The sequence below is a fragment of the Erythrolamprus reginae genome, chromosome 3 (assembly GCF_031021105.1).
Source record: "Erythrolamprus reginae isolate rEryReg1 chromosome 3, rEryReg1.hap1, whole genome shotgun sequence".
Taxonomy (NCBI): domain Eukaryota; kingdom Metazoa; phylum Chordata; class Lepidosauria; order Squamata; family Dipsadidae; genus Erythrolamprus; species Erythrolamprus reginae.
Window position 1 is genome coordinate 247001728 of NC_091952.1, and position 27292 is coordinate 247029019.

Below are 27292 nucleotides of genomic sequence, written 5' to 3' on the forward strand. Positions count from 1 at the left end.
AAACAGCACGTAAATCCAATTCTAAAAATATCTAAAAAAAACCCCTTATTTGTAAAACCAAACATACATACAAACAAGCATACCATGCATAAATTGTAAAGGCTTAGGGGGAAAGAATATCTCAGTCCCCCCATGCCTGACGGCAGAGATGGGTTTTTAGGAGCTTACGAAAGGCGAGGAGGGTGGGGGCAATTCTAATCTCCGGGGGGAGTTGGTTCCAGAGGGTCAGGGCCGCCACAGAGAAGGCTCTTCCCCTGGGCCCCGCCAAATGACATTGTTTTGTTGACGGGACCCGGAGAAGGCCAACTCTGTGGGACCTAACCGGTCGCTGGGATTCGTGCGGCAGAAGGCGGTCTTGTAATATTTTCCTTCTCATTTCCCTAAGCCTTGTATTCTATTTATTTATTTTATGTTTTATTTATTTATTTGTCCAATACACAAAACACATCGAGGGGAGAGGGCATGAAGTATTACATACAAGGAAAGGATATGAAAATGGAGGAGAAGATATATGAAAGGGAAGAAAGATGTATGACATATGGGATAAGGGGAGACAAATTGGACAGGGGATGAAAGGCACACTGGTGCACTTATGTACACCCCTTACTGACCTCTTAGGAACCTGGCGAGGTCAATCGTGGATAGTCTAAGGGTGAAATGTTGGGGGTTCTCCTAAGATTATTCTTGGAATGATTTTGTTCATCCTGTTCTTTCAGGTCCACGGTGTCCTCTACCTTACGACGCTTCTAGTCTGACCCACGGTGGGGTTTTTTGCAACGTCATCACTGCAAACTCGAAGATTCAGCAATGTCAAGTGATTTGCTCTCCGGGCTATCAAGATGTCTTCTCTGAAGGAAAACTTCTTCAGTGTGATACCCAGAATCTCCTTTGGCTTACGAGCCCACCTCATTCTTTGGCCTGTCAGAGTGAGTATCACATGAGAGAATACATATAGAGCCCTGTAGTAGTGTACAAACTCCTTTCTTTGATTCAAAATACAGGAAGACCTCAACTTACGACTTAGTGGCCCTTCAAAATTATAATGACTTCTCCAGGATTATTTACAGTCATGTGACTGCCTGTTGGGTGCTTAGCAAACAGCCTGCCTTTATGGCCCTTTGCGGCATATGTATATATTTTCTCTTTTTATTGTACAGTGATCCCTCGAGTTTCGCGATCTCGATCTTCGCGAAACGCTATATCGCGATTTTTCCACCCGATGACGTCACTCCCTTCCTTCCTTTCTCATCTTTCTTTCTCTCTCTCTTTCTCTATCTTGCTTCTTCCTCTCTCACACTCTCTTCCTCCCTCTCTCATCTCTTTCTTTCCTTCTCTCTCTTTCTCTATCTCTCCCCCTCTTGCTGGCGGGCGGCGGGCGGGCGAGCGGGGGCATCAGCGAGGAGCCCGGGTTTCCCCTTTGCGTGGGCGGCTGGGAAACCCCGATCTTTGTCTGCTCGCTGCTGCTGCGCCGAGCAGATCAGCTGCTGGGCGGCCGAAGAAACCTTCCCTGGGTCTTCCCCCTCTTGCTGGCGGGCGGGGCGAGCGGCGGGCATCAGCGAGGAGCCGGGGTTTCCCCTTTGCGTGGGTGGCCGGGAAGACCCAGGGAAGGTTCCTTCGGCCGCCCAGCAGCTGATCTGCTCGGTAGCGCAGCAGCAGCGAGGAGCCGAATCGGGGTTTCCCCTTTGTGTGGGCGGCGGGGAACGCAAACTCCACCATCTACGCATGCGCGGCCATAGAAAAAAAGGGCGTGCATGCGCAGATGGTGTTTTTACTTCCGCAACCCTACATCGCAAAAAATCGATTATCGCGAGGGGTCTTGGAACGGAACCCTCGCGATAATAGAGGGATCACTGTATTTGAAAACTTAAATAAAGTTTTAGAAAAAAGAGAAAAGAAAAGAAAAGAGGATCTAGGGAATTACATTATAGCAGTGTTCCGATATCTCAGTGGTTGCCACAAAGAAGATGGGGTCAAGCTATTCTCTAAAGCACCTGAGAGAAGGACAAAGCAGCAAGAATTTGTATGTGAAGAAAATAAGGAAGAAGGCATCTGAAAGGGTTTAATGCAGGAGTGAAATTCAGCAGGTTCTGATAGGTTCTGGAGAACGAGTAGAAGAAATTTTGTGTAGTTCGGAGAACTGGCAAACTGGCTGGCCCCAGAATGGGGTGAGAATGGAGATTTTGCAGTATCCTTCCCCCAAAGGTGGAGATGGAATGAGGATTTTGCAGTATCCTTCCCCCAGGAGTGGGGGAAAATAAGGATTTTGCAGTACCTTTTCCCCCAAAAGTGGAGATGGAATAGGGATTTTTCAGTATTGTTCTCCCAGGAGTGGGGAAGGAATAGAGACTTTGCAATATCCTTCTCTCAGGAGTACGATGGGAATGGGGAGTTTTCAATATCCTTCCCTCAGGATTGGGGAGGAAATGGGGATTTTGCATTATTATTATTATTATTATTATTATTATTATTATTATTATTAATTGGATTTGTATGCCGCCCCTCTCTGCAGACTCGGGGCGGCTAACAACAATGATAAAACACAACATGTAACAATCCAATTTAATAAAACAACTAAAAACCCTTATTATAAAAACCAAACATACACACAAACATACCATACATAACTTGTAATGGCCATGGGGAAGGAATATCCTAACTCCCCCATGCCTGGCGACAAAAGTGGGTCTTGAGTATACTTCCCCTGCCATGCCCACAGAACCGATAGAGAAAAACTGTGAATTTTACCCCTGGTCTAATGTTAGCTCCTTGGTCTAACCCTGAATTTACTTGCCTTATGTTTAGAACTGCAGCCATTCCAGAGTGTCCAGATTCAAACCCAGTTTCAGCTCATCTTGCCTCCTGAGAAGACTTGCAGCCCTGACTATTCTGGGTTGCTGGAGACATTCCAGGTCTTCATTCTAGATGAACTGAAGTCCCGTGGCTTTTGCCATATCCAGGTATTTTAATGGTGAATCTATGCAAAAGTGAACAAAATAGTTCGAATGTAGATCGTGCCAAGGTCATTCTTCCGTATAATATTCTATATTCTATATTCACAATTCAAAGTGTTGGTCATGATCTTTAAAGCCCTACATGGCATTGGACCAGAGTACCTCCGGAACCGCCTGCTACCGCACGAATCTCAGTGACCGATAAGGTCCCACAGAGTTGGCCTTCTCTGGGTCCTGTCGACTAAACAATGTCGCTTGGCGGGCCCTAGGGGAAGAGCCTTCTCTGTGGCAACCCCGGCCCTCTGGAACCAACTCCCCCCAGAGATTAGAACTGCCCCCACCCTTCCTGTCTTTCGTAAACTACTTAAGACTCACTTAGACCGCCAGGCATGGGGGAGTTGAGACACTTTTCCCCCAGGCTTTTTTAAAAAATACTTTGTTTTATGTTTGGTATGAATGTTGCTGTTTGGTTTTTAAATAATGATAGGGCTTTAAATGTTTTTAATATTAGATTTGTTCCACTGTTATATTGTTTTTTATTGCTGTTGTGAGCCGCCCCGAGTCTTCGGAGAGGGGCGGCATACAAATCTAATAAATGAATAAATAAATAATTTGACCAACCAATAGGAATACACCAATCTCTGAGTCTATCATGGTATCGCTGCTATAGTTAGTCTTTGACTAATGACTACAATTGAGCCCAAAATTTATCTTGTGTGAGATGCCTATGGAGATTCTGGTCCTGGTTGTCCCAAAGGTGTCCCAAAGGTGATTTTTTCAAGAGGCAACTGGACTTCTTTTTTTCTTTGAAGAAATGCCCCCCCCTCCAGTTATGAACGTATTAAAACACCCTGTTTGAAACATATAAACATAGAAGATTGCCGGCAGAAAAAGACCTCATGGTCCATCTAGTCTGCCCTTGTACTATTTCTTGTATTTTATCTTTGGATGGATATATGTTTATCCCAGGCATGTTTAAATTCAGTGACTGTGGATTTACCAACCACGTCTGCTGGAAGTTTGTTCCAAGCATCTACTACTCTTTCAGTGAAATATTTTCTAACGTTACTTCTAATCTTTCCCCCAAATAACCTCCGATTGTGCCCCCTTGTTCTTGTGTTCACTTTCCTATTAAAAACACTTCTCTCCTGAACAAGCTTCATTTAAATCAATGAGCCACTGCTAATAACTGGCTTAGCGGTGGAGACACACAGACAAATCAAAAAGCAATCTTTTCTTCCAAAAAGTCAGCTGCTGGTTAATCAAATGGAATATGGAATATATGAGGGTTGCCCAGAATGTTATGCACCATATTTTTCTTTTTCAACAATTATTTATTGCACACAAGAAAGAATGATGTTTCTTCTACACTCCCTATTTTCCCACGTAATCTTTGTCCCATTCTATGGCCTTCCTCCAGCGAGACAAAGGGGCATGTATGCCCTGACAGTACCATTCATTGTTCTGGTCATGAAACCTTGGAGCTCTGCCAAACCATTTTTTAATGGCCTCACCCTCTGTGTCCAGCGACTAACCGTACTTCTGTCGACTGCAGATTCTCCATAAACTGTACACAAACATTTGTGAATGTTCCCAAAAGTTTCTTTCTCCGCATTGAGAAATTCAATGATGACACGCTGCTCATAACGTATATCACTTACAGGCACCATTTCAAAACACTGCTGCAGCTACGCTATCTGTCTGAAGAAACACAAAATTTACACACGCACTCCTGATAATTGAAATAATGTACAGTATATCTAAAGTTTAGCATACTTACCATTACTGTAGGCTGAGAAAAAAAATGTGTTGCATTACTTTCTGGGCGACCCTCGTAGAACATAGAACATAGGACGTAGAACATAGAAGAAGAACGTAGAACGTAGAACGTAGAACATAGAACATAGAACATAGAACATAGAATATTGTTGTGGTTGGCTCTGGCCCAGTTCCTGCCCCAAGGAATGTGGTGGTGGATGCAGGGAAACATCAACATGTCATAGGACTGTTTTATTGCCGACAGAGTCAGGTAGTGCAGTTTCCTCGGACGAAGAAGAAGGTGGGGGTGACTTGGAAGAGGGGAGCTTGGCACACAGCCCAGGAAGCCAATCTCCATTATCTTCGGTCGATTCAGATGAGGAAGTGTTAGACCCACGAATCCGCAGAATTATGCATAGAAGAGACCAATTGAAGAAATATTACAGGAGATAAGAGAGGCCACCTGTGTTTGGGTGGGGCTCCAGTAATTAGAGCTGCTGATATAAATAGCAGCGTGCTGGTTTGGCCGTTGTGGAAGATTATCTGATCGTTGTTTCTTCAGGACCATACCTTGCTGTTTCCAGACTTTGTTTGTTGATTTTTCATGACTTTGAAACCAAAGCAGAGCAAAGTGTGTGTGTCTCACTTTGTGGAAGAAGGAGGGCTGTGATGGTTCTTCACAGCTGCTAGCTAAGTACTTAAGGACTGATTAAGGGGATTGTACAGCCTACAAGGTTGTTTTGGGATGAGTGCTCTTTGCAGTACAAAAAGGGTGCTTTGTTTCTTTTGAATTTTGTGATAAAGAACTTTGTTTTTGAACTTTCAAGTGCGTATGTGTGTCTGAAATTTTTACCCTTGAATTTTTGGGAGACTCTTACTATAGAGCCCGGCAGTAGAGAATATAGAATATAGAATATAGAATATAGAATATAGAATATAGAATATAGAATATAGAATATAGAATATAGAATATAGTATATAGAATATAGTATATAGAATATAGAATATAGTATATAGAATATGGAATATGGAATATGGAATATGGAATATGGAATATGGTATATGGAATATGGAATATGGAATATAGAATATAGTATATAGAATATAGAATATAGAATATAGAATATAGAATATAGTATATAGTATATAGAATATAGAATATAGAATATAGAATATAGAATAGAATATAGAATATAGAATATAGTATATAGAATATAGAATATAGTATATAGAATATAGAATATAGTATATAGAATATAGTATATAGTATATAGAATATAGAATATAGAATATAGAATATAGAATAGAATATAGAATATAGAATAGAATATAGAATATAGTATATAGAATATAGAATATAGTATATAGAATATAGAATATAGAATATAGTATATAGAATATAGAATATAGAACATAGAACATAGAATGTAACAGAATAGAGGATGAGATGGGATGGAATGTTTGTTTAAGCAAATCCTTAAACAAGAGTTCTGGCTGAATTCAAACCACCACCACTACCAAAAATAGCAGAATCTGATCTTTCTTTTTAAGGTCAATACTTTGAAGAACTTGGTGTCTGTTCCAGTCTGTGGAGATTCTGCTGTCCTGGTTGGGTGTGCAGCTGCTGACCGCCTGGGAGTGAACATCACATGGCAAGCTATGCTAAAAAATGTGCCAGTTACTTCACTTCCTGATTTATACGACATTGGTTAGTTTATTATTTCTATCATAATGTGGCTGTTTTGACTAAAATATTATTGGCTCCGATCCTCTTCAAATATGTCAGTGTATTGGAGATCTAATGAAAAACCCTGCCAGAAATGATTGAAAATTCCCCCCAAAATAATTTATTTTAACTCTTTGAAAGTTCACAGGAGCTCTACGATCACTCAAGAGTCTGTGCTTTAACTGTGCTTTGTATTGGAATCCTACCGAAATGTATTTGTCACAGAAGGCGAAAGAGGAAGGGAAGGAAAAGGAAAGGAAAAGGAAGAAAGTGAAAGGAAGGGGAGAGGAAAAGAGAGAGGGAGGGAGGAAGGAAGAAAAAGAGGGAGGGAAGGGGAAAAAGATGTAGAGAGAGAGGAATTTCAGGAAAGAAAGAAAGAGGAAGGAAGGAAGGAAAGAAGGAAGAAAGGAAGGAAGGAAGAAAAAAAAGAAAGAACTGTTGATTCATTTTCTATTTCAATCCTGGAAATTCTGTTATTTCCCCCAGCTTTTAAAAGCTGCTTCCAAAAAAAGATTTGAATAACACCCCAGCCCAAATGTATATACCACAAATATCAAGCTTGGATTTCCTTTGTATTAATATTGCCGTCAAAAATTTAGGTTACGTTGCAGTTACCATTATTTATTTTTATTTATTTATTTATTCATTTGTCCAATACACAAATACGTAGGAAGAAAAAATAGACATGTAGTAATATATATAAGGGTAAAGTGAACTTAGAGGAGAGGATATATGAAAGAAAGAAAATATACAGTGATCCCCCGGGTATTGCGATCCCGATCATTGCGAAACGGCTATATGGCGATTTTGCAACCCGGAAGTACAAACACCATCTGCGCATGCACGCCCTTTTTTCTATGGGCACGCATGCGTAGATGGCGCTGGGCAGATCAGCTGCTGGGCGGCTTCCCTAGGTCTTCCCCCTCTTGCTGGCGGGAGGGCGAGCGGCGGGCATCAGCGAGGAGTTTCCCCCACCGCCCACGCAAACTCCTCGCTGCCGCCCGCCCCGCCCTTCGCCCGCCCCACGCCGTTCATTCTCGCCGCTTCCCATCTGAGTCCTGAAGCGAATTGGCTTCAGGACTCAGCTCGGAAGCGGCGGGGGGAGCGGCGCGAGCGAACGGCGCGAGCGAACGGCTTGTCCGCCGCCTGCCTGCCCTTTGCCCGCCCGCCCTCTGCCCGCCCACGCCGTTCATTCTCGCCGCTTCCCAGCTGAGTCCTGAAGCGAATTGGCTTCAGGACTCAGCTCGGGAGCGGCGCGAGCGAACGGCTTGTCCGCCGCCTGCCTGCCCGCCCGCCCGCCCTTCGCCCGCCCACGCCGTTCATTCTTGCCGCTTCCCAGCTGAGTCCTGAAGCGAATTGGCTTCAGGACTCAGCTCGGAAGCGGCGCGAGCGAACGGCGCGAGCGAACGGCGCGAGCGAACGGCTTGTCCGCCGCCTGCCTACCCGCGCGCACCCGCCCGCCCTTCGCCCGCCCACGCCGTTCATTCTCGCCGCTTCCCAGCTGAGTCCTGAAGCGAATTGGCTTCAGGACTCAGCTCGGGAGCGGCGCGAGCGAACGGCTTGTCCGCCGCCTGCCTGCCCGCGCGCCCGCCCGCCCTTCGCCCGCCCACGCCGTTCATTCTCGCCGCTTCCCAGCTGAGTCCTGAAGCAAATTGGCTTCAGGACTCAGCTCGGAAGCGGCGCGAGCGAACGGCTTGTCCGCCACCTGCCTGCCCGCGCGCCCGCCCGCCCTTCGCCCGCCCACGCTGTTCATTCTCGCCGCGCAGATGGTGTTTTTACTTCCGCAGCGCTACTTCGCGAAAAACCGGTCATTGCGAGGGTTCCTGGAACGGAACCCTCGTAATACCCGGGGGATCACTGTATATGATAAGTGAGAGAAAGGAAAGACAATTGGACAGGGGACGAAAGGCACACCAGTGCACTTATGTACGCCCCTTAATGGATTAATAATTCAGCTGCAACATTCTTGCACACTGCCATTTTCCAATTTGGAATTCCTAAACTCTGACTGTATCGATCTGTCATTACCTTAAGAAGGCCCAAATCATAACCACTTCCAGAAGCTGTCTGTAAGGAGAATGGTTATGTGATCACCACTTCTGGAACTATTTGTATTTATATCCTGAGCCTCAGAGGCAGTGATGGGCGGGGGTAGTAAGTTTACGCACTACTGTATTTATTGAATACTTAATAGTTTTTTTTATTGTCCTTCCTTCTCTAGTATCTTAGTATGATCTTTAATTACTTTTAAAATAGGAAATAATTAAATAGTATCTTTTTACCCATAAACGCTATAATCATTTTAATCATTATCTAGAACTCAACATTTATAGCAATTCAAGAAAATTGAGCTACTTGCCTAATCTGTTATCATGCTGACCTTGTGGGTTCAGTACAAAACCTTAAAATGTTACTGTGCTCCTCAGCAAATAAAGCTGTCTATCATTTGTCCTTTTTGTGGCTATTCAAATAATGTGACTTAATCCACTGAAAAAAGAGTCCAAGCAACCTATTTAAAAACTTATCTTGGTTAGTAAGCCACTCCCACCCAGTCACATGACCTTTAAGCCACAACCGGTCAGATGATTGTCAAGACACTCCCACCTGGTCACATGATCATCAAGCCACACCCACAAAATAAGCCACGCCCACAGTGTGGTAGTAAATATTTTTGCAGCCCTTCACTGCTCAGAGGTGAGTTCCTCACAGTTAGCACCAGTACTATAGAATCAGAATCCATGCTCTGTTTTTAATGTAAATAATTCAATAAAAACTATTTTTTTTAAAAAAAGAATCAGATTCAAATTGCTGGTGACATCATGGAGCTGGTTCTGTCATGGCAGTCCATGGATGCCGCCATCTTTAAAAAAAATTTTTTTTTAAAAAAAGGCGGGGTTTGGAATTTTTTGTTGATTTTACAGCATTGCGCATGCGCCGCCATCTTCTTTTTGGCTCTTTTGGAGGGAGGAGTTTTTGCAAATTTTTGGCATTGTACATAAATGCCCATGTGGCCACACAGCCCGGGAGGAAGCGAACCTGTGTTAAAGTAAATTAGAACCCACCCTTGCCTTGCACCTGGGATGGATTAACTGGAGGAAAGCTCTTTGCTTGCTTATAATTTTGAAATATGTTTGAGTTTAGGCCTTAATAACTTTCTTTTTTTGCCTTGGAAAATTCTGGACCACCAAAGAAATAATGAAGATTTATTCAATAACTGCAGAAAGAACTGTAGAAGGATTATATTCTAAATCAGCACAGATAATTTTGAAATGTTGAAAAAACCATAAGCTACAGTAAGATAGTTGGAAAGGAATTCGAGCATTTGTGTATTTTGGACATATGTTTGCATTTGGGAGAAATAACAGAGCCAGTTGTACAACATAAGGCACATGACCCCAAATCCTCAGGATGACATGATGGACCAATTTCCAGAAACTTGTTTGGAAAATCTGTCTCAATAGGCAGGCCTTAGTTGAAGAAACCTTCATTCGAGCTTTATTTTATTTCGGGTGCGGGGTTGAAAAACAGGAGTTGCTCATGAATAGAATTGGAAGGCTGGGAAAAGAAACAGGATACGAAACCAAATTCGTCCTTCCATTTCTCAGTTTTTCCAAATTCATTTCATGCTATTCTTGCTTCCAAGCATGCGCAGAAGGAAAAATCTGTGAAAGTCACTGAAATCTTGCTCGCGTGAACGTCTTCACATGAGATTTTGCTTGCTGCACATGTGCAAAAGCCAAATCTTGTGCGGAGATGTGCACGCACATGTTGGGGGCGCACAGTTGCGCATGCACCAGTTGCGGCCCTATCTGGACCGGGACTCATTACTCACAGCCACTCATGCCCTCATCACCTCGAGGTTCGACTACTGTAATGCTCTCTACATGGGGCTACCTTTGAAAAGTGTTCGGAAACTTCAGATCGTGCAGAATGCAGCTGCGAGAGCAGTCATGGGCTTACCCAGGTATGCCCATGTTTCACCATCACTCCGCAGTCTGCATTGGCTGCCGATCAGTTTCCGGTCACAATTCAAAGTGTTGGTTATGACCTTTAAAGCCCTTCATGGCACTGGACCAGAATATCTCCGAGACCGCCTTCTGCCGCACGAATCCCAGTGACCGATTCGGTCCCACAGAGTGGGCCTCCTCCGGGTCCTGTCAACTAAACAATGCCGGTTGGCGGGCCCCAGGGGGAGAGCCTTCTCTGTGGCGGCACCGGCCCTCTGGAACCAACTCCCCCCGGAGATCAGAACTGCCCCTACTCTTCCTGCCTTCCGTAAACTCCTCAAAACCCACCTTTGCCGTCAGGCATGGGGAAACTAAACATCTCCCCCTGGGCACGTTGAAGTTATATATGGTATGCCTGTATGTGTGTATGTTAGTATAGGGGATTTTCTTAAACTTATAATATTTTAATTAATTGGATTGTATTGGATTGTTTTTCACTTGTTGTGAGCCACCCCGAGTCTTCGGAGAGGGGCGGCATACAAATCCAAATAATAAATAAATAAATAAATGCATCCCAAAAATCACTACCGGAATGTAGCACCTTATGGTTTCGGGAGCAAGCCATCACTGGCCAAGTCTTATAATCAAAGTGATAAGTCCTTAGAGGCAGGGGGTCTCTTCTCTTTGAATCATCCACTCATTTCAATGGAAAGTGCCTACAGCAGTGATGACGATGAAAGAGCATGCTTGCACGCTATCGCACCTGCACGAGTGCCCACCCCCATAATTCAATGCCTGGAGAGTGTAATAATTCTCAAAGCAAGGTTGAATCAAGCAAGGTTTATTTCTCTAACAGGACAAGGAAGTCAATTCAGTCAAGAAGCAATGGAGTATTGAGAGCTCTATACAATGACAGTTCTCCTATTTATACAATCTATCCCAGCAACAGGCAGTTTTACAAAGATACATTTTAAGCGCCAAAAGAAGGCAACCAATCAACATGCCATAAACAAATCTGAACTTTTGACTTTTACCCTGTCTGGGTAGGTCACCCAGGCAAATATCTAACAGAGAGGGCGAAAACAGCTCCACCCACCCCACCTCGGAGGCCCTCTGGAGGCTGGAAACGGTCTCTTTCCCAGCTTCTGGTGGGCCCAGTAGGCTTATATTTCGCCCTCCCTGGGCTCCAAAGGTTTCCCCGGAGCCGGGGAGGATAAAAATGCCCTCCCCGATCCACTTGGAGGCTCTCTGGAAGCCAAAAATGCCCTCCCAGAGCCTCTGTGTGAACCAAAAATCAGCTGGCTGGCACACACATCCCCGTTGGAGCTGAGCTAGGGCAATGCCTACGAGACCGCCTTCTCCCGCACGAATCCCAGTGACCGGTTAGGTCCCACAGAGTTGGTCTTCTCCAGGTCCTGTCGATGAAACAATGTCGTCTGGCGGGACCCAGGGGAAGAGCCTTCTCTGTGGCGGCCCCGACCCTCTGGAACCAACTCCACCTGGAGATTGCAAACTCCTCAAAACCCACCTCTGCCATCAGACATGGGGAAATTGACTCCCCTGGGCCGTTTCCCATTTTACGCAAGGTTTGTCTGAGATGTATGATTGTTTTTTATACATAGGGTTTTAAATTGCCTTTTTATTGTTGGATTTGTATCATGCTTTGTGTTGTGAGCCGCTCCAAGTCTCCGGAGAGGGGCGGCATACAAATCGAATAAATTTAATCTAATCTAAATCTAATCTAACAGCTCGTGTGCCAGCAGATATGGCTCCGCGTGCCACCTGTGACACCGGTGCCATAGGTTCGTCATCACTGCCCTACAGGATGCATCTGTCAGTGTTTTCCCATTGAAATTCTTCTACTTAGTCCCCTGATTTCTGTAATTTTCTGATAGAGGAAGCCATGGTTGGTGAAAATCTCCTTGGGCGTTTTGAAGAGCTGATCCAGAGTGGTGGCTTTGTCCTTCACTTGGACAACAAGCAGTTCCAAGCAGACACTTCCATCCGTGGAAGAGGAAAGTCTGGAATGTCTCCTAAAGTTTCCTTGGGATGCCAGAATGGTTTCCGGAAAGTCTTAACTACTGGAGAAGTGATACCCAATTCTCAAGGATGTGGTATGTATCCATGTAGAAACATAGGAACATAGAAACACAGAAGACTGACGGCAGAAAAAGACCTCATGGTCCATCTAGTCTGCCCTTATACTATTTCCTGTATTTTATCTTACAATGGATATATGTTTATCCCAGGCATGTTTAAATTCAGTTACTGTGGATTTACCAACCACGTCTGCTGGAAGTTTGTTCCAAGGATCTACTACTCTTTCAGTAAAATAATATTTTCTCATGTTGCCTTTGATCTTTCCCCCAACTAACTTCAGATTGTGCCCCCTTGTTCTTGTGTTCACTTTCCTATTAAAAACACTTCCCTCCTGAACCCTATTTAACCCTTTAACATATTTAAATGTTTCGATCATGTCCCCCCTTTTCCTTCTGTCCTCCAGACTATACAGATTGAGTTCATTAAGTCTTTCCTGATACGTTTTATGCTTAAGACCTTCCACCATTCTTGTAGCCCGTCTTTGGACCCGTTCAATTTTGTCAATATCTTTTTGTAGGTGAGGTCTCCAGAACTGAACACAGTACTCCAAATGTGGTCTCACCAGCGCTCTATATAAGGGGATCACAATCTCCCTCTTCCTGCTTGTTATACCTCTAGCTATGCAGCCAAGCATCCTACTTGCTTTTCCTACTGCCCGACCACACTGCTCACCCATTTTGAGACTTTCAGAAATCACTACCCCTAAATCCTTCTCTTCTGAAGTTTTTGCTAACACAGAACTGCCAATGCAATACAGTACTCAGATTGAGGATTCCTTTTCCCCAAGTGCATTATTTTACATTTGGAAACATTAAACTGCAGTTTCCATTGCTTTGACCATTTATCTAGTAAAGCTAAATCATTTACCATATTACAGACCCCTCCAGGAATACCAACCCTATTGCACACTTTAGAGTCATCGGCAAATAGGCAAACCTTCCCTACCAGACCTTCCCCTACGTCACTCACAAACATATTAAAAAGAATAGGACCCAGAATAGGAGTGGGAGAACCTATTCTATTCCCAGGCTTTCAGAGTGAAACCATCGGCTAAAACCCACTATTTCAGCTTTAAATCAGTCTCTTTATTGTGGAACACAGCATGAAGCAGAAAGCAGAAACCTTCTCCAGGTACCGTCAACAGACAATGTCATCTGGCAGGGCCTCTGTGGTGGCCCCAGCCCTCTGGAATCAACTCCCTCTGGAGATTCGTACTGCCCCCAACCTCCTCACCTTTCGCAAGACCCTTAAGACCCATCTATGTCACCAGGCATGGGGCAGCTAGATCGTGCCCCCTTCTTAAGCTAAATCCAATTAATTAAAACTACGTAAACTGGTTTAAAATTCCCGAATATATTAAAAATCAATAATACCCATTCGGGCAACAACCATACATACCATTTGTTGGCCAGGAGCTAGGGTATAATCACTCCAAGCCTGGTGACATAAATGAGTGTTAAGACTCTTGCTCTATAGTCTGGGAAAGTGGGGGGACATGATCGAAACATTTAAATATGTTAAAGGGTTAAATAAGGTTCAGGAGGGAAGTGTTTTTAATAGGAAAGTGAACCCAAGAACAAGGGGGCACAATCTGAGGTTAGTTGGGGGGAAAGAGTAGAAGCAACGTGAGAAAATATTATTTTACCGAAAGAGTAGTGGATGCTTGGAACAAACTTCCAGTAGACGTGGTTGGTAAATCCACAGTAACTGAATTTAAACATGCCTGGGATAAACATATATCCATCCTAAGATAAAATAATATAAGGGCAGACTAGATGGACCGGGAGATCTTTTTCTGCCATCAATCTTCTATGTTTCTATGTTTCTAAGGTGAGGAAGGTGGGGGCAGTGTGAATCTTTTTTGGGGGGAGCTGATTCCAGACGGCCGGGCCCCCCACAGAGAACGCTCTTCCCATAGGCCCCGCCAGATTACATTTTCTAGTTGACAGGACCTGGAGAAGGCTGACTCGGTGGGACCTAACCAGTCGTTGCTACTCCTACGGCAGACAGTTGGCCTGTTGGCCCTTTTTCACCATCCCCAGGCTTTAGGAGGCTTTCCTGAACACTCAGGAGAGCAAAATGGCTAAATAGAAGGCCAAAAATCAGCTGCCCGGTGCGCCCATGTGTGCTGGAGCTGACATAGGACAATGTCACAATTCAAAGTGTTGGTTATGACCTATAAAGCCCTTCATGGCATTGGACCAGAATATCTCTGGGACCGCCTTCTGCCGCACAAATCCCAGCGACCGATTAGGTCCCACAAAGTTGGATCCCGTCGACTAAACAATGTCATCTGGCGGGTCCCAGGGGAAGAGCCTTCTCTGTGGTGGCCCCAACTCTCTGGAACCAGCTCCTCCCAGAGATTAGAACTGCCCCCACCCTCCTTGCCTTCCGTATACTCCTTAAAACTCACCTCTGCCGTCAGGCATGGGGGAATTGAGGCATTCTCCCCCCCCCCCCTTGGGCCTATACAATTTATGTATGGTATGTTTGTGTGTATGTCTGGTTTAATAATGGGATTTTTAAAATGTTTTTTAAATTTATTAGATTTGTTGTGAATTGTTCTATTGTATGTTGTGAGCCACCCTGAGTCTACGGAGAGGGTCGGCATACAAATCTAATAATAAATAAATAAATAAATAAATAAATGAATGAATGAATGAATGAATGAATGAATGAATGAATGAATGAATGAACGAACGAACGAAATAACCTGTGTCTGGCACACAATAGATACAGACTTATGGTAAAGTGCTCTAATAATAAATGAATGAATGAATGAATGAATGAATGAATGAATGAATGAATGAATGTCTCATGTGCCCTCAGATATGGCTTCACGGGCCACCTATCGCACATGTGCCATAGGCTCACCATCACCGACCTAGAATAATAAACCTTTTTCTCCCTTTGCAGCTGTCTGTCCTCCAGGTTCCTCCTTTCAGAACGAAAGATGCATTCCATGCCCTTCTGGATTCTATCAAGACCAAGCAGGAAGTAACTTCTGTGTGAAATGTCCTCTCGGGACATTGAGCCTCTCTCCTGGAGCTTTCAGAGCCGATCAGTGTAAGTCTTAGAAAAAAACATGATGCATTTTCTGTTTGTTGGTGTTGAAGATGTTGTGGGCACTCTGTCACGGGATGGTTTTTTTTAAAAAAAATTTAATAATTTTTTAAAATAAATTTTTAAGAAATTTATATTACACACAACATAAAACAGTGCATAGTGAAATGTGCCCATCCCCCAGACACACACACATTCCCCACCACCAAATCGGGGCTGTTTCTTGTATAGTCCACTTGACCCAAGAGCAATATATCTATTTACATATTATAGAGTGATTCCAATTTATTTCTTGTAGCTTGGTCTCGGATTCTACTCATATCATCTTATCTGTCCCACCGTCCCATCAGTTGTCCCAACTCAGTTTCATTATCCGAATTTATCCTTTTATCCATAATTTCAAATTGAATATGATCCACCATGTACCTAGACCAATTTTGCATTGTCCATTTTGTCGCATCCTTCCAACCCAAAACTATTACTGCCTGAGCACTTTCTATTGCTGCTTTTTTTATTTCTCTAAATTCTCCCATCACATTGCTTTTAACTAATACGGCCATTTCCTTAGTGATTGTCCATTGTATATTTAGCATTCTATTAATATCCTCTTTCACTTTTTGCCAAAATTCCTGCACTATCGGGCATTCCCAAAACATATGCATAAACACTCCTTTATCTTGACACCCATGCCAACAATTCCCCGTCACGGGAGGTTTTCAGAAAAAAGATGGGATGATCATTTGTCCAGATCAGGGGTAGGCAAAGTTGGCTCTTCTATGACATGTGGACTTCAGCTCCCAGAATTCCTCAGCCTATCATGGCAGCTCAGGAATTCTGGGAGTTGAAGTCCACATGTCATAGAAGAGCCAACTTTGCGTTCTCCTGGCCTCCAGATGATGAAGAGTCCCTTGCTCGAGCAGGGAGTTGGATTAGAAGACCTCCAGGTTTCTTTCCAACCCTATTCTTTTATAATCTATATACAGTGGTACCTCTACTTAAGAACTTATTTCGTTCCGTGACCAGGTTCTTAAGTAAAAAAGTTTGTAAGTAGAAGCAATTTTTTCCCATAGGAATCAATGTAAAAGCAGATAAAACCAAGGAGTCTACTAACAACCCTGAGTTGTAAATAATGGAATGAAATTCTTTCCCACAATTTTTTTAAAAAAAAATTCTGTGCCCACCCCAGGTGTTACTAATTGCCAGAAGAATGAGCAAGCTGGACGCTGTGATGAAAATGGCCAGTATAGACCTTCTTACAAAGATCCTTCCACCCAAAGGTCATTCTGTGTTGACAGCAATGGAAAGAGATTAGACTGGACAGAGACAAAGGGTCCTTTGACGGATTCCCAGTGTTTGGGTGAGTAGACATAGAAGTTCTCCATGGTTGAAGAACTTCGACATAACCCAACAGTGCTTCTCCAGAAGGCAACTGGACTTTCTTGACCAATTTTTTTTCATTTGAAAATGTTTTTTTTAAAAAAATAATCACTTCTCATCCAAGAAGCTCCTTGGATGAGAAACGAAACGTTTTCAAGATTAAAAAAAACCTAGACACCCAGTTGCCTTTGAGAAAAGCATCTTTGGGACAACCCTGATCTGGATGATTGAGAATCTCCATGGACAACTTCAACAAAGATACATCCATGAAGGTGTCTCAAACTGATTTGACAATCATTAAGTGTTGTGCCTCATGATTCTTGACAAATGTATTTTTTCTTTTATGTACACTGAGAGCATATGCACCAAAGACAAATTCCTTGTGTGTCCAATCACACTTGGCCAATAAAGAATTCTATTCTATTCTATTCTATTCTATTTATTCCATTCCATTCCATTCTACTCTCCCCTCCCCTCCCCTCCTCTCCCCTCCCCTTCCATTCTATTTTATTCTATTCCGATTCCTTCTTCTCTTCTCTCCCCTTCCCTTCCCTTCCCTTCCATTCCATTCCATTCCATTCTATTCTATTCTATTCTATTCCGATTCCTTCTTCTCTTCTCTTCTCTTCTCTTGTCTTCTCTTCTCTCCTCTCCTCTCCCCTTCTCTTCTCTTCCCTTCCCTTCCATTCTATTCTATTCTATTCTGATTCTTTCATCTCTTCCCTTCTCCTCTCCTCTCCTCTCCTCTTCCCTTCCCTTCCATTCCATTCCATTCTATTCTATTCTATTCTATTCCGATTCCCTCTTCTCTTCTCTTCTCTCCTCTCCTCTTCTCTCTTCCCTTCCCTTCCCTTCCTTTCCATTCCATTCCATTCCATTCCATTCCATACTATTCTGATTCCCTCTTCTCTTCTCTTCCTTCTCCCTCCCTCCTTTCTGTCTAATTAGAATGATAAGACTTGGAAAGCCGAGTAGTACTCCCTTTGAGCCCAAGCTGTAATAGGCCTTAATTGTTTTAGCAAGAAATAATCGGAGATTGTTTCATCTTCTCTCCATAATCCTTGGGGATGAAATTGGCACTTGTGCTCCCTGAAACTCATCCCTTGGCATTCATTTCAGAGAGGCTGTAAGAGGAGACACATTCCTTGGGGTGGGTTGGCTGGTGTGCAGTTACACCACTGTACCTGAGGTGGCTTATTCATTAAGATATCATGTATCCCAGGGAAACGATAAACCTGTTTTCAAAATAATGGCGGTTACCATAGTGATAGCCCCCATAATAGCCATCCCAATTAGCATCTTTGTCTATAGCTTTTATCCTTAATTCACCTTCTAGTTGTGCTGATGTTTAGAGTAGCAAACCCACTTTTACTACTTACTATGGTTTGCAAATGTGAGCGTGCGCATGTGTGAGCTCGCTTTGTTCACCCACTTCTTTTCCATGTGTGCGCAAACGCACTTTGTAGGTCGGTATTACTGGTTTACCCGAATCAGGTGAATACCACCTTTGAGTAAACCTTTTGCTTCTGTTTTGCATCACTTGAAGTCGTGAGTCCTCCATATGTTGTTCTGTGTTTGTGTGTGTGTGTGTGTGCATAGAAACATAGAAACATAGAAGATTGACGGCAGAAAAAGACCTCCTGGTCCATCTAGTCTGCCCTTATACTATTTGATCTTAGGATGGATCTATGTTTATCCCAGGCATGTTTAAATTCAGTTACTGTGGGTTTATCTACCACCTCTGGTGGAAGTTTGTTCCAAGGATCTACTACTCTTTCAGTAAAATAATATTTTCTCATGTTGCTTTTGATCTTTCCCCCAACTAACTTCAGATTGTGTCCCCTTGTTCTTGTGTTTACTTTCCTATTAAAAACACTTCCCTCCTGGACCTTATTTAACCCTTTAACATATTTAAATGTTTCTATCATGTCCCCCCTTTTCCTTCTGTCCTCCAGATTATCCAGATTGAGTTCATGAAGTCTTTCCTGATACGTTTTATGCTTAAGACCTTCCACCATTCTTGTAGCCCGTCTTTGGACCCGTTCAATTTTGTCAACATCTTTTTGTAGGTGAGGTCTCCAGAACTGAACACAGTACTCCAAATGTGGCATTTGTGTGTGAATGTGAGCGTAAGGGAAAGGAGATGAGAACAGCGTTTCCAGTTGTCTATTTCTCCCCAAGCAGAAGGGATTTGTAGCTTGGTATCTCGAAGAGCTAACGTCAATTTTGCAAAATTGGAAAAAGAGAGTTCATGGAAATGGGAGAAGTCATTAAACAATTCTGCTAGATAAATTACAGGTAGAACTTGGTGTACGACGGTTCATTTTGTGACCATTTGGCGCTGAAAAAATATGACTGGTGACCGTTTTTCACACTTATGACGGTTGCAGCCTCCCCCTGATCACCTGATGAAAATTCAGAGAATGACTCATATTTATGATGGTTGCAGTGCTTTGGGGTCGTGTGACCCACATCTAAAACCTTCCAACAAGCAAAGTCAATGTGGAAAATCAGATTTGCTTCACTAAGTTAACAACAGTGGTGATTTAGGGGTAGTAACTTCTGTCAGTCTCAAAATGGGTGAACAGTGCGGTTAGGCATTAGGGAAAGCAAGGAGAATGCTTGGCTGCATAGCTAGAGGTATAACAAGCAGGAAGAGGGAGATTGTGATCCTGCTGTATAGAACGCTGGTGAGACCACATTTGGAATACTGTGTTCAGTTCTGGAGACCTCACCTACAAAAAGATATGGATAAAATTAAACGGGTCCAAAGACAGGCTACAAGAATGGTGGAAGGTCTTAAGCATAAAACGTATCAGGAAAGACTTAATGAACTCAATCTGTATAGTCTGGAGGACAGAAGGAAAAGGGGGGACATGATCGAAACATTTAAATATGTTAAAGGGTTAAATAAGGTTCAGGAGGGAGGGAAGTGTTTTTCATAGGAAAGTGAAAACAAGAACAAGGGGGCACAATCTGAGGTTAGTTGGGGAAAAGAGTAGAAGCAACGTGAGAAGATATTATTTTACCGAAAGAGTAGTGGATGTTTGGAACAAACTTCCAGCAGACATGGTAGGTAAATCCATAGTAACTGCATTTAAACATGCATCCATCCTAAGATAAAATGCAGGAAATAGTATAAGGGCAGACTAGATGGACCATGAGGTTTTTTTCTGCCGTCAATCTTCTATGTTTCTATGATTCCTTTACCGACCCTGGCAAGAAAGGTCTTTAAACGGGGCAAAATTCACTTAACCCATATTTCACCTGGCCACAGACTCTTTGGGCTCAATGGTGGTCATAGGTTAAGTTCTTCCTGCATTGTATGATGCATGAGAGGATATTTCCAATTGATTTGCTCATAATTCCACCGCACACTTCCCATTGGACTTGTCATTAACAAAATGGCTCTTTTTCTCTTTGGAAATAAAATTCTAAGCTCAGTAATGGCAAACCTTTTTTGGTTCGCGTACCAAAAGGGGGCGTGTGGGCAGGCTTGCATGCATTTAAGTGCCCTCCCTCCTTCCCTCCCCCTCACATATGCGCACCCCCCCAATGCTGCCCCTGACGCGTGCGCACAGGCCTTTCTGAAGCCCTGGAGGCAGTGGTGGGTTTCTGCCAATGCATTGCATCGGTAGTAGCCCATTACTGTCCGGAAGTGGAAAAAAATCACCCAACGGACAAACCGGAAGTACAGGAAAACGCACTTCCGGTTTGCCCATTGTGCTGTTTTTTGCACTCCGGGGCTTAAGGAAGCTTCCCTGAACCTCGCAGACTGCGAAAAACAGCACAATGGCAAACCGGAAGTGCGTTTTTCCAAACTTCCGGTTTGTCCGTTGGGTGATTTCTTTGCCTCTGGGACTTTAGTGAAGCTTCCCTGAAGTGTCCGGAGGGCAAAACAGCCTTCCCAAGGCTGAAAATCAGCTGGCCAGTGTGAGCATGCGTGCTGGAACTGACACAGGGCAATACCTTGCGTGTCCTTCAATATGGCTCGGTGTGCCACTTATGGCACGCATGCCATAGGTTTGCCATCACGGTTCTAAACTATTCTCATTCATCCAAATGAATGAAAACCTGATCGGGGGGGGGGGGGGGGAATGGCAGGCTGTCCCTTAGCATAAAGTTCCATCAGGATATTCTTCCAAATCTACTTTATCCCGACCGTCTGTTTCATTTCAGTCCTCAGAGGCTTTGAGAAGGTTCCTGCTTCCAATTTTGTCTTCACCGCAGAAGAATTGGAAACAGTTGGGAGTAAGACACTACAAGGAACGCCTACCAACACCCTTCAGCAATGTGTTGCAGGTCAGAATGTTGTCAATGCTTTTGCTTTCTGTTGTGAGTGCTCCTTATCCATCTCTGGTCATGTCAGATTCTGAGGAAGATGAGCCAGGCCTCTCTGGATACCCTGGACCAGGGGGGTTGCTAGATGAAGCAAAGAGTGAGAGTGAGGCAGAAAGTGACTTGAATGAGCCTGAGGAACCACTAGAGGGGGCTGATGTGACAATGGGGGAGTGGTCCTAGTCAAAGGATGAGGAAAACATAACAGTGGAAAACTATTGGATTGACCCTCACTATAGAAGATTGCTCCGAAGGTGAGAGGAGTTACAGAGTAAAAGGTATTAGCTTACAGCCTTAGCCTCTTTGAGGTGTGATGTCACTTCCAGGCAGTATAAAGGAAAAGGATTGTGGGAAATAGGGTGTGAAGAATCAATGTTGTTCAATGGAAGAGACATGAGGCTGGGAGATGTGATTGAACAAGGCTCAAAAATCATGATTTCTGCTTCAATAAAAGAAATTATTTGTTGGATGCTGTGCTGGGACGTTTTCAGTGAGCAAAAGCGTATGTTTAAGTAATAAATGGGCTTTATCTCAGGAATGCAGATAAGACTGATTGAATAGAGGACCTCATCTAAAAGGAGACCAGTGTATTTACTGCTGGTTCCATTCATTGCTCAAGCAAAGACAGTGGCATTGATCCCAGAGCTCATGTGACATGTCTTTTGATGTTTTACAGAGTGTCAGAAGGATGACTCCTGTGGATTTCTCACGGTGTCAGCTATGGGCTTGGAAACATTGTGCGAGCTGTACAGTGCTCGGGAGACCAATTATAACTGCTCTACTTCTGGACTGGTAACTGCGTACATTTGTTTCATTGATGATAAGATAGGGAGCTAAAAGTGTGCTTTGAGATCCATCAAATATCAATAGCATTTAGACTTATATACCGCTTCATAGTGCTTTTATAGCCCTCTCTAAGCGGTTTACAGATCAGCATATTAACCCCAGCAATCTAGGTCCTCATTTTACCCACCTTGGAAGGATGGAAGGCTGAGTCAACCTTGAGCCGGTGGTGAGATTTGAACTGCTGAACTTCAGCCAGCAGTTAACTGAAGTAGCCTGCACTGCTGCACTCTAACCAGTGCGCCATCCCGACTCTTGATGGGGCTCCATTAATATCTTGAAAGCTGAAAATTGGTAGCATTAAGAAGGCATTTTATGACCAAGGACTTAATCTTAGGGGCAGCATACAAATCTAATAAATCATTATCATTATCGGTATCGGTATCGGTATCATTATCGTTATTATTAACCCTGCTATGGGAATGGATTTGATTCCATGTATTTTACAAAGTATCATGAGCCACGGTGGCTCAGTGGTTAGAGCCCAGTACTGCAGGCTATTTCTGCTGACCCTGCCAGCAGTTTGGGAGGTCGAATATCACCAGGCCGAAGGTTGACTCAGTCTTTTATCCTTCCAAGGTGGGTAAAATGAGGACCCAGATTGTTGGGGAAAATATATGCTGACTCTGCAAACCACTTAGAGAGGGGTGTAAAGCTTATGAAGCAGATTTGTTATTTGAGTGTTCCCTTTAATTTTTTTTGAGCAGTATATATATTTACAATACCACAAGTAGAATTCTTCAACCAGTTACAGGCAGCAGAGAACAGTTAGTTTCATTTCAGCAGAGTTCAGAGTGGACCAGTACAGAGTGGAGACTGGAGCCACACCCAGCCTTAAGCTTAAGTATTCAGTTTCAATTCTCTGCACAGACTCAACAGGGGATAGCTCCCATTGGCTGACTTAGTTGCTATGCCTATACATTGGTTAACCTTGTTAACATTGGCTCTCCCAGTTCATGAATATCTTAACACAACCTTGGGGGTCTTCTAGCCCAATGGCCTGCTCAAGCAGAAGACTCTACACAATTTGAGACAAATGCACAAGAGGAGTGTTAACTTTGTGTGGTTATATAGAACATACAATAACAACATTGGAAGGGGTCTTGGAGGTTTTTTAGTCCAACCCCTGTTCTGCCGGGCTCTCTGATAGGAGCCTCCTGAAAATTCAAGGGTACAAATTTCAGACACACACACGTTGGAAAATTCAAAACAATGTTCTTTATCACAAAATTCAAAATAAACAAAGCACTCTTTTTGTATTGCAAAGAGCACTCTTCCCAAAACAACCGGGTAGTCTGTACAATTTCCCTTAAGCAGTCATTAAGTACTTAGCTAGCAGCTGTGAAGAAGCTTCACACCCCTTCTTCCAACGAAGTGAGATACACACACTCACACTGCTCTGCTTTGGTTTCAAAGGCATGAAAAAGCAACAAAGTCCAGCAACACAAGATTCCTGACGAACTCCGATCAGATACTCTTCCACAACAGCCAAACCCACATGCTGCTATTTATAGCAGCAGCCCTAATTACTGGAGCCCCACCCAAACACAGGTGGCATCCCTTATTTCCTGTAATATGTTCTTACTTGGTCTCTTCTATGCATAATTCTGCGCTTGCGTGGGTCCAAAATGTCATTATCTGAAGCTATAGAAGATAAGAAAGATTGACTGCCTTGGCTGTGTGCCAAGCCCTCCTCTGCCGAGTCACTCCCACCTTCTTCTTCGTCCAAGGAAACTAAACTCTGAACTGATTCTGTCGGCAATAACACAGGCCTGTGACGTGTTGAATTTTCCCCTGTATCCACCTCCCCATTCCCTGGGGAAGGAGCTGGGCCAGAGCCAACAACAACAACCCCCCTATATCATTCCAGAGAAATGGCTGTCCAGTCTCTTCTTAAAAACAGTCCCTCAAATACTGGAAGACAGTTATCATGCCCTTTCTATTCCTTCTCTTCTATAGGCTAGAGATAACTTAAAGCCCTCAACCATTAATCACAAGATTTAGCCTCCAGACTCTTTATCATCTTCTTTGCTCTTCTCTGCAATCCTGCAGCCCATATCATCGATGACAAATTAGCTTTCTCGGAATATCTCTTTATCTTAGGTTCATGGTGCTTGGGAGAATTCTCTCGCCACCAGCATTGCCAGTCTCAGCTGCCTAATTAAAGTGAGAAGCCCAGAGAGGAAAGATTCGTTGAGCGTGTACCTGAAAAAAGGTATGTATGGAAGAGCTTTCATTACTCTCAGGTTCTGTGCAAGAGAGGACCACCAACAATTGTATGTTTTAGAGCTGTGATGTACAGAAGACATTGGTGGGGTTTGGACATCCACTAGATTGGAGTTCCCCAAGATTTTCGTCATTATAGACTTGGGGCCAGGGAGAGGGATGGTTCCATGCAAGCGGACAGCAAGTGTGCGAGCACAGCTCCATTTGCACGAGTGGCACACATGTGTGCCTGCCGCTCACTTAAATGAAACACGTGCACATATGTTTACTCACTTCTTTTACAAGTGAAGATGCACTTCTTCACACATTCTCCAGCTGTTTCCATGGTCCACTTACAAATGTCTCATGGTCCACTAGTGGATGGAGGCAGTGGATGCAAGGGGTCAGCAAAGGGGTCTACCCGAAACAGCATTCCCTACGAAACTAGACTTACAATCCTGGGTCTTGAAATCTTAGAACTACGATGCCTTAAACATGATCTAAGTATTGCCCACAAGATCATATGCTGCAATGTCCTGCCCATCAAAGACTACTTCAGCTTCAACCACAACAACACAAGAACACACAACAGATTCAAGCTTAATATTAACCGCTCCAAACTTGACTGTAAAAAATACGACTTTAATAATCGAGTTGTTGAAGCGTGGAACTCATTACCGGACTCCGCAGTATCATCCCCTAACCCCCAACACTTACTTACTTTCTTTCTTTCTTTCTTTCTTTCTTTCTTTCTTTCTTTCTTTCTTTCTTATTTGACTTGATTTGATCTGATCTGATCTGATCTGATCTGATATGATATGATTTGATTTGTATGCCCCCTTCTCCAAAGACTCGGAGCGGCTTTACCCTTAGACTATCCACGGTTGACCTCTCCAGATTCCTAAGAGGTCAGTAAGGGGCATACATAAGCGCACTAGAGTGCCTTCCGTCCCCTGTCCTATAGTCTCTCCTATATCTCGTATTTCTTCTCTACTATATCCTCCATAACGTTCATTGCGTATTGGACAAAATAAATAAAAAAAATAAAAAAAATAAAAAAAATAAAATACTTTTGCAGCCCTCTTTTTGACTTGTGCAGTATACAGATCCTTTCACAATGATTCAAAGTTACAACGACCTCTGTCCTTGCACTTACAACCATCACACGTTGCGACCACAATGGGCAAAAGGTCCATTACAGTTATAACCTGAGGACTACATGTACAACAGAGAGGAATTTTAAAAAATTCTACTTCACGCCAAGAGCAAGTGACCTGTTTAAAAAGGACTTTTGGAATTTTGAATGTGTTGTGTCCATTGTCACAAAATCGTTTCCAAAAAATATTTTTTTGTAATCATCGCAGTTGACCTTGTACTTTTCTGAATCATTTTTTTGTTCTGATTTCAAAAATATATATAATTTTTCTGTAGCAGGTATAGTTTCCATAGGGCAGTATCATCATTATAAGGTAGAGGAAATATACTGGTGACATTATGAAAACAGTAATTATCACATACATTGAAAATGTTGAAATAACGCAATAACAAAAATGCTTCTATATCGGAAACTGTATGTGATAGCGCAAAACTAAGCATATTTTTGGAATTGACACATCAAACTCCATAAAACAGACTTATAGAAGAGCCTTCTTGGTGGGGGGCCCGACACTCTGGAATCAGCTCCCCTCAGAGATTCATATTGCCCCTACCCTCCTTGCATTCCGCAAGAATTTAAAAACCTATTTATGCCATCAAGCTTGGGGTCACTAGACCCCAGTCTCTGGCCAACGAATATATTGTATGTTTGTTGTTTGAATTTGAACGAATGATTTTTAATGTTTTAAGGTTTTTTTAGAATTGTTTTTAGATTAATTATTTATATTAATTGGATTTCAGATGTTTCATTTTTTTGATACGTTGTGAGCCGCCCCGAGTCCTCAGAGAGGGGCGGCATACAAGTCCAATTAATAAATAATAATAATAATTACCTTTGTAGATGATTTTTTTGTGTTGACCGGTGCTATTAGAAACAGTTGCCCCTTTGTTTCCAGGACAAGAATTCACTACAATGGGAGTCAAGACATTTGAGAAGACTGATTTCCAGGATGTTGTTTCTGGCGTGTACAGCATTTCGGTTGTATCAGCATCTGGTACATCTTTGACAGATGTTCATCTCTACTGCCGACAAGCCTGTCACCAAGATGCTTGCTGCGATGGCTTTATCTTAAGCCAGCTCATACTTGTTGGAGGTAATTGTTTAGGCTACAACTGTGGATGAGAAGGTGTCCTTTCCCTTTTACATCATGTGCTTAGGAATAAGCCCACTGGAGCAGAAATCTAGTTTTGTTTATCTTACAACAACAACATAGATAATAAAGCTCTATCTATGTGATTAACTTGTTATGACATTGTATTAGAATAGAATAGAATAGAATGGAATGGAATGGAATAGAATAGAATAGAATAACTTGGACTCCTGATGGATCCATTTTGCGTATACACAGGAGTCATTTATCAGAGAACTGAATTGACTATTGACTATTTTGTCCTTGATTGAAACAAGAAAATTGCTAACTAAAAGTAAAAAAGGCAAAATAAGTAATTTGAAAGGTTCTGTTTGGAAGTAAAATCTGGTCCAGTTCTTATTCCAAGCTGCGAGAAAGATGCCAGAGAAATGAACTGAAGGCAGCTGCAGTTGCAAAGGAGCTCTCCATAGAATAGAATAGAATAGAATAGAATAGAATAGAATAGAGTAGAGTAGAGTAGAGTAGAGTAGAATAGAATAGAATAGAATAGAATAGAATTCTTTATTGGCCATGTGATTGGACACACAAGGAATTTGTCTTTGGTGCATATGCTCTCAGTATACATAAAAGAAAAGATACATTTGTCAAGAATAATGAGATACAACACTTAATGATTGTCACAGGGGTCAAGCAACGAGGAAACAATATTAATAAAAATCTTAAGGATATAAGCAACAA

The 27292-nt window shown here is 42.9% G+C and overlaps 1 protein-coding gene across 1 annotated transcript in view; it reads left to right on the top strand.

Annotated features, from left to right (window-relative positions):
* The window catches only part of TG (thyroglobulin), a gene marked incomplete at its 5' end in the record, with an annotated part of 195332 nt that overhangs the window by 48661 nt on the left and 119379 nt on the right, over positions 1-27292 (top strand). The window contains 10 exons of the mRNA XM_070748653.1: positions 717-926; positions 2803-2957; positions 6261-6417; positions 12278-12496; positions 15399-15548; positions 16732-16902; positions 21102-21224; positions 21937-22052; positions 24207-24318; positions 26360-26557. Of these exons, the coding sequence (XP_070604754.1) occupies positions 717-926; positions 2803-2957; positions 6261-6417; positions 12278-12496; positions 15399-15548; positions 16732-16902; positions 21102-21224; positions 21937-22052; positions 24207-24318; positions 26360-26557 (1611 nt within the window). The remainder of the gene's footprint in view (positions 1-716; positions 927-2802; positions 2958-6260; positions 6418-12277; positions 12497-15398; positions 15549-16731; positions 16903-21101; positions 21225-21936; positions 22053-24206; positions 24319-26359; positions 26558-27292) is intronic.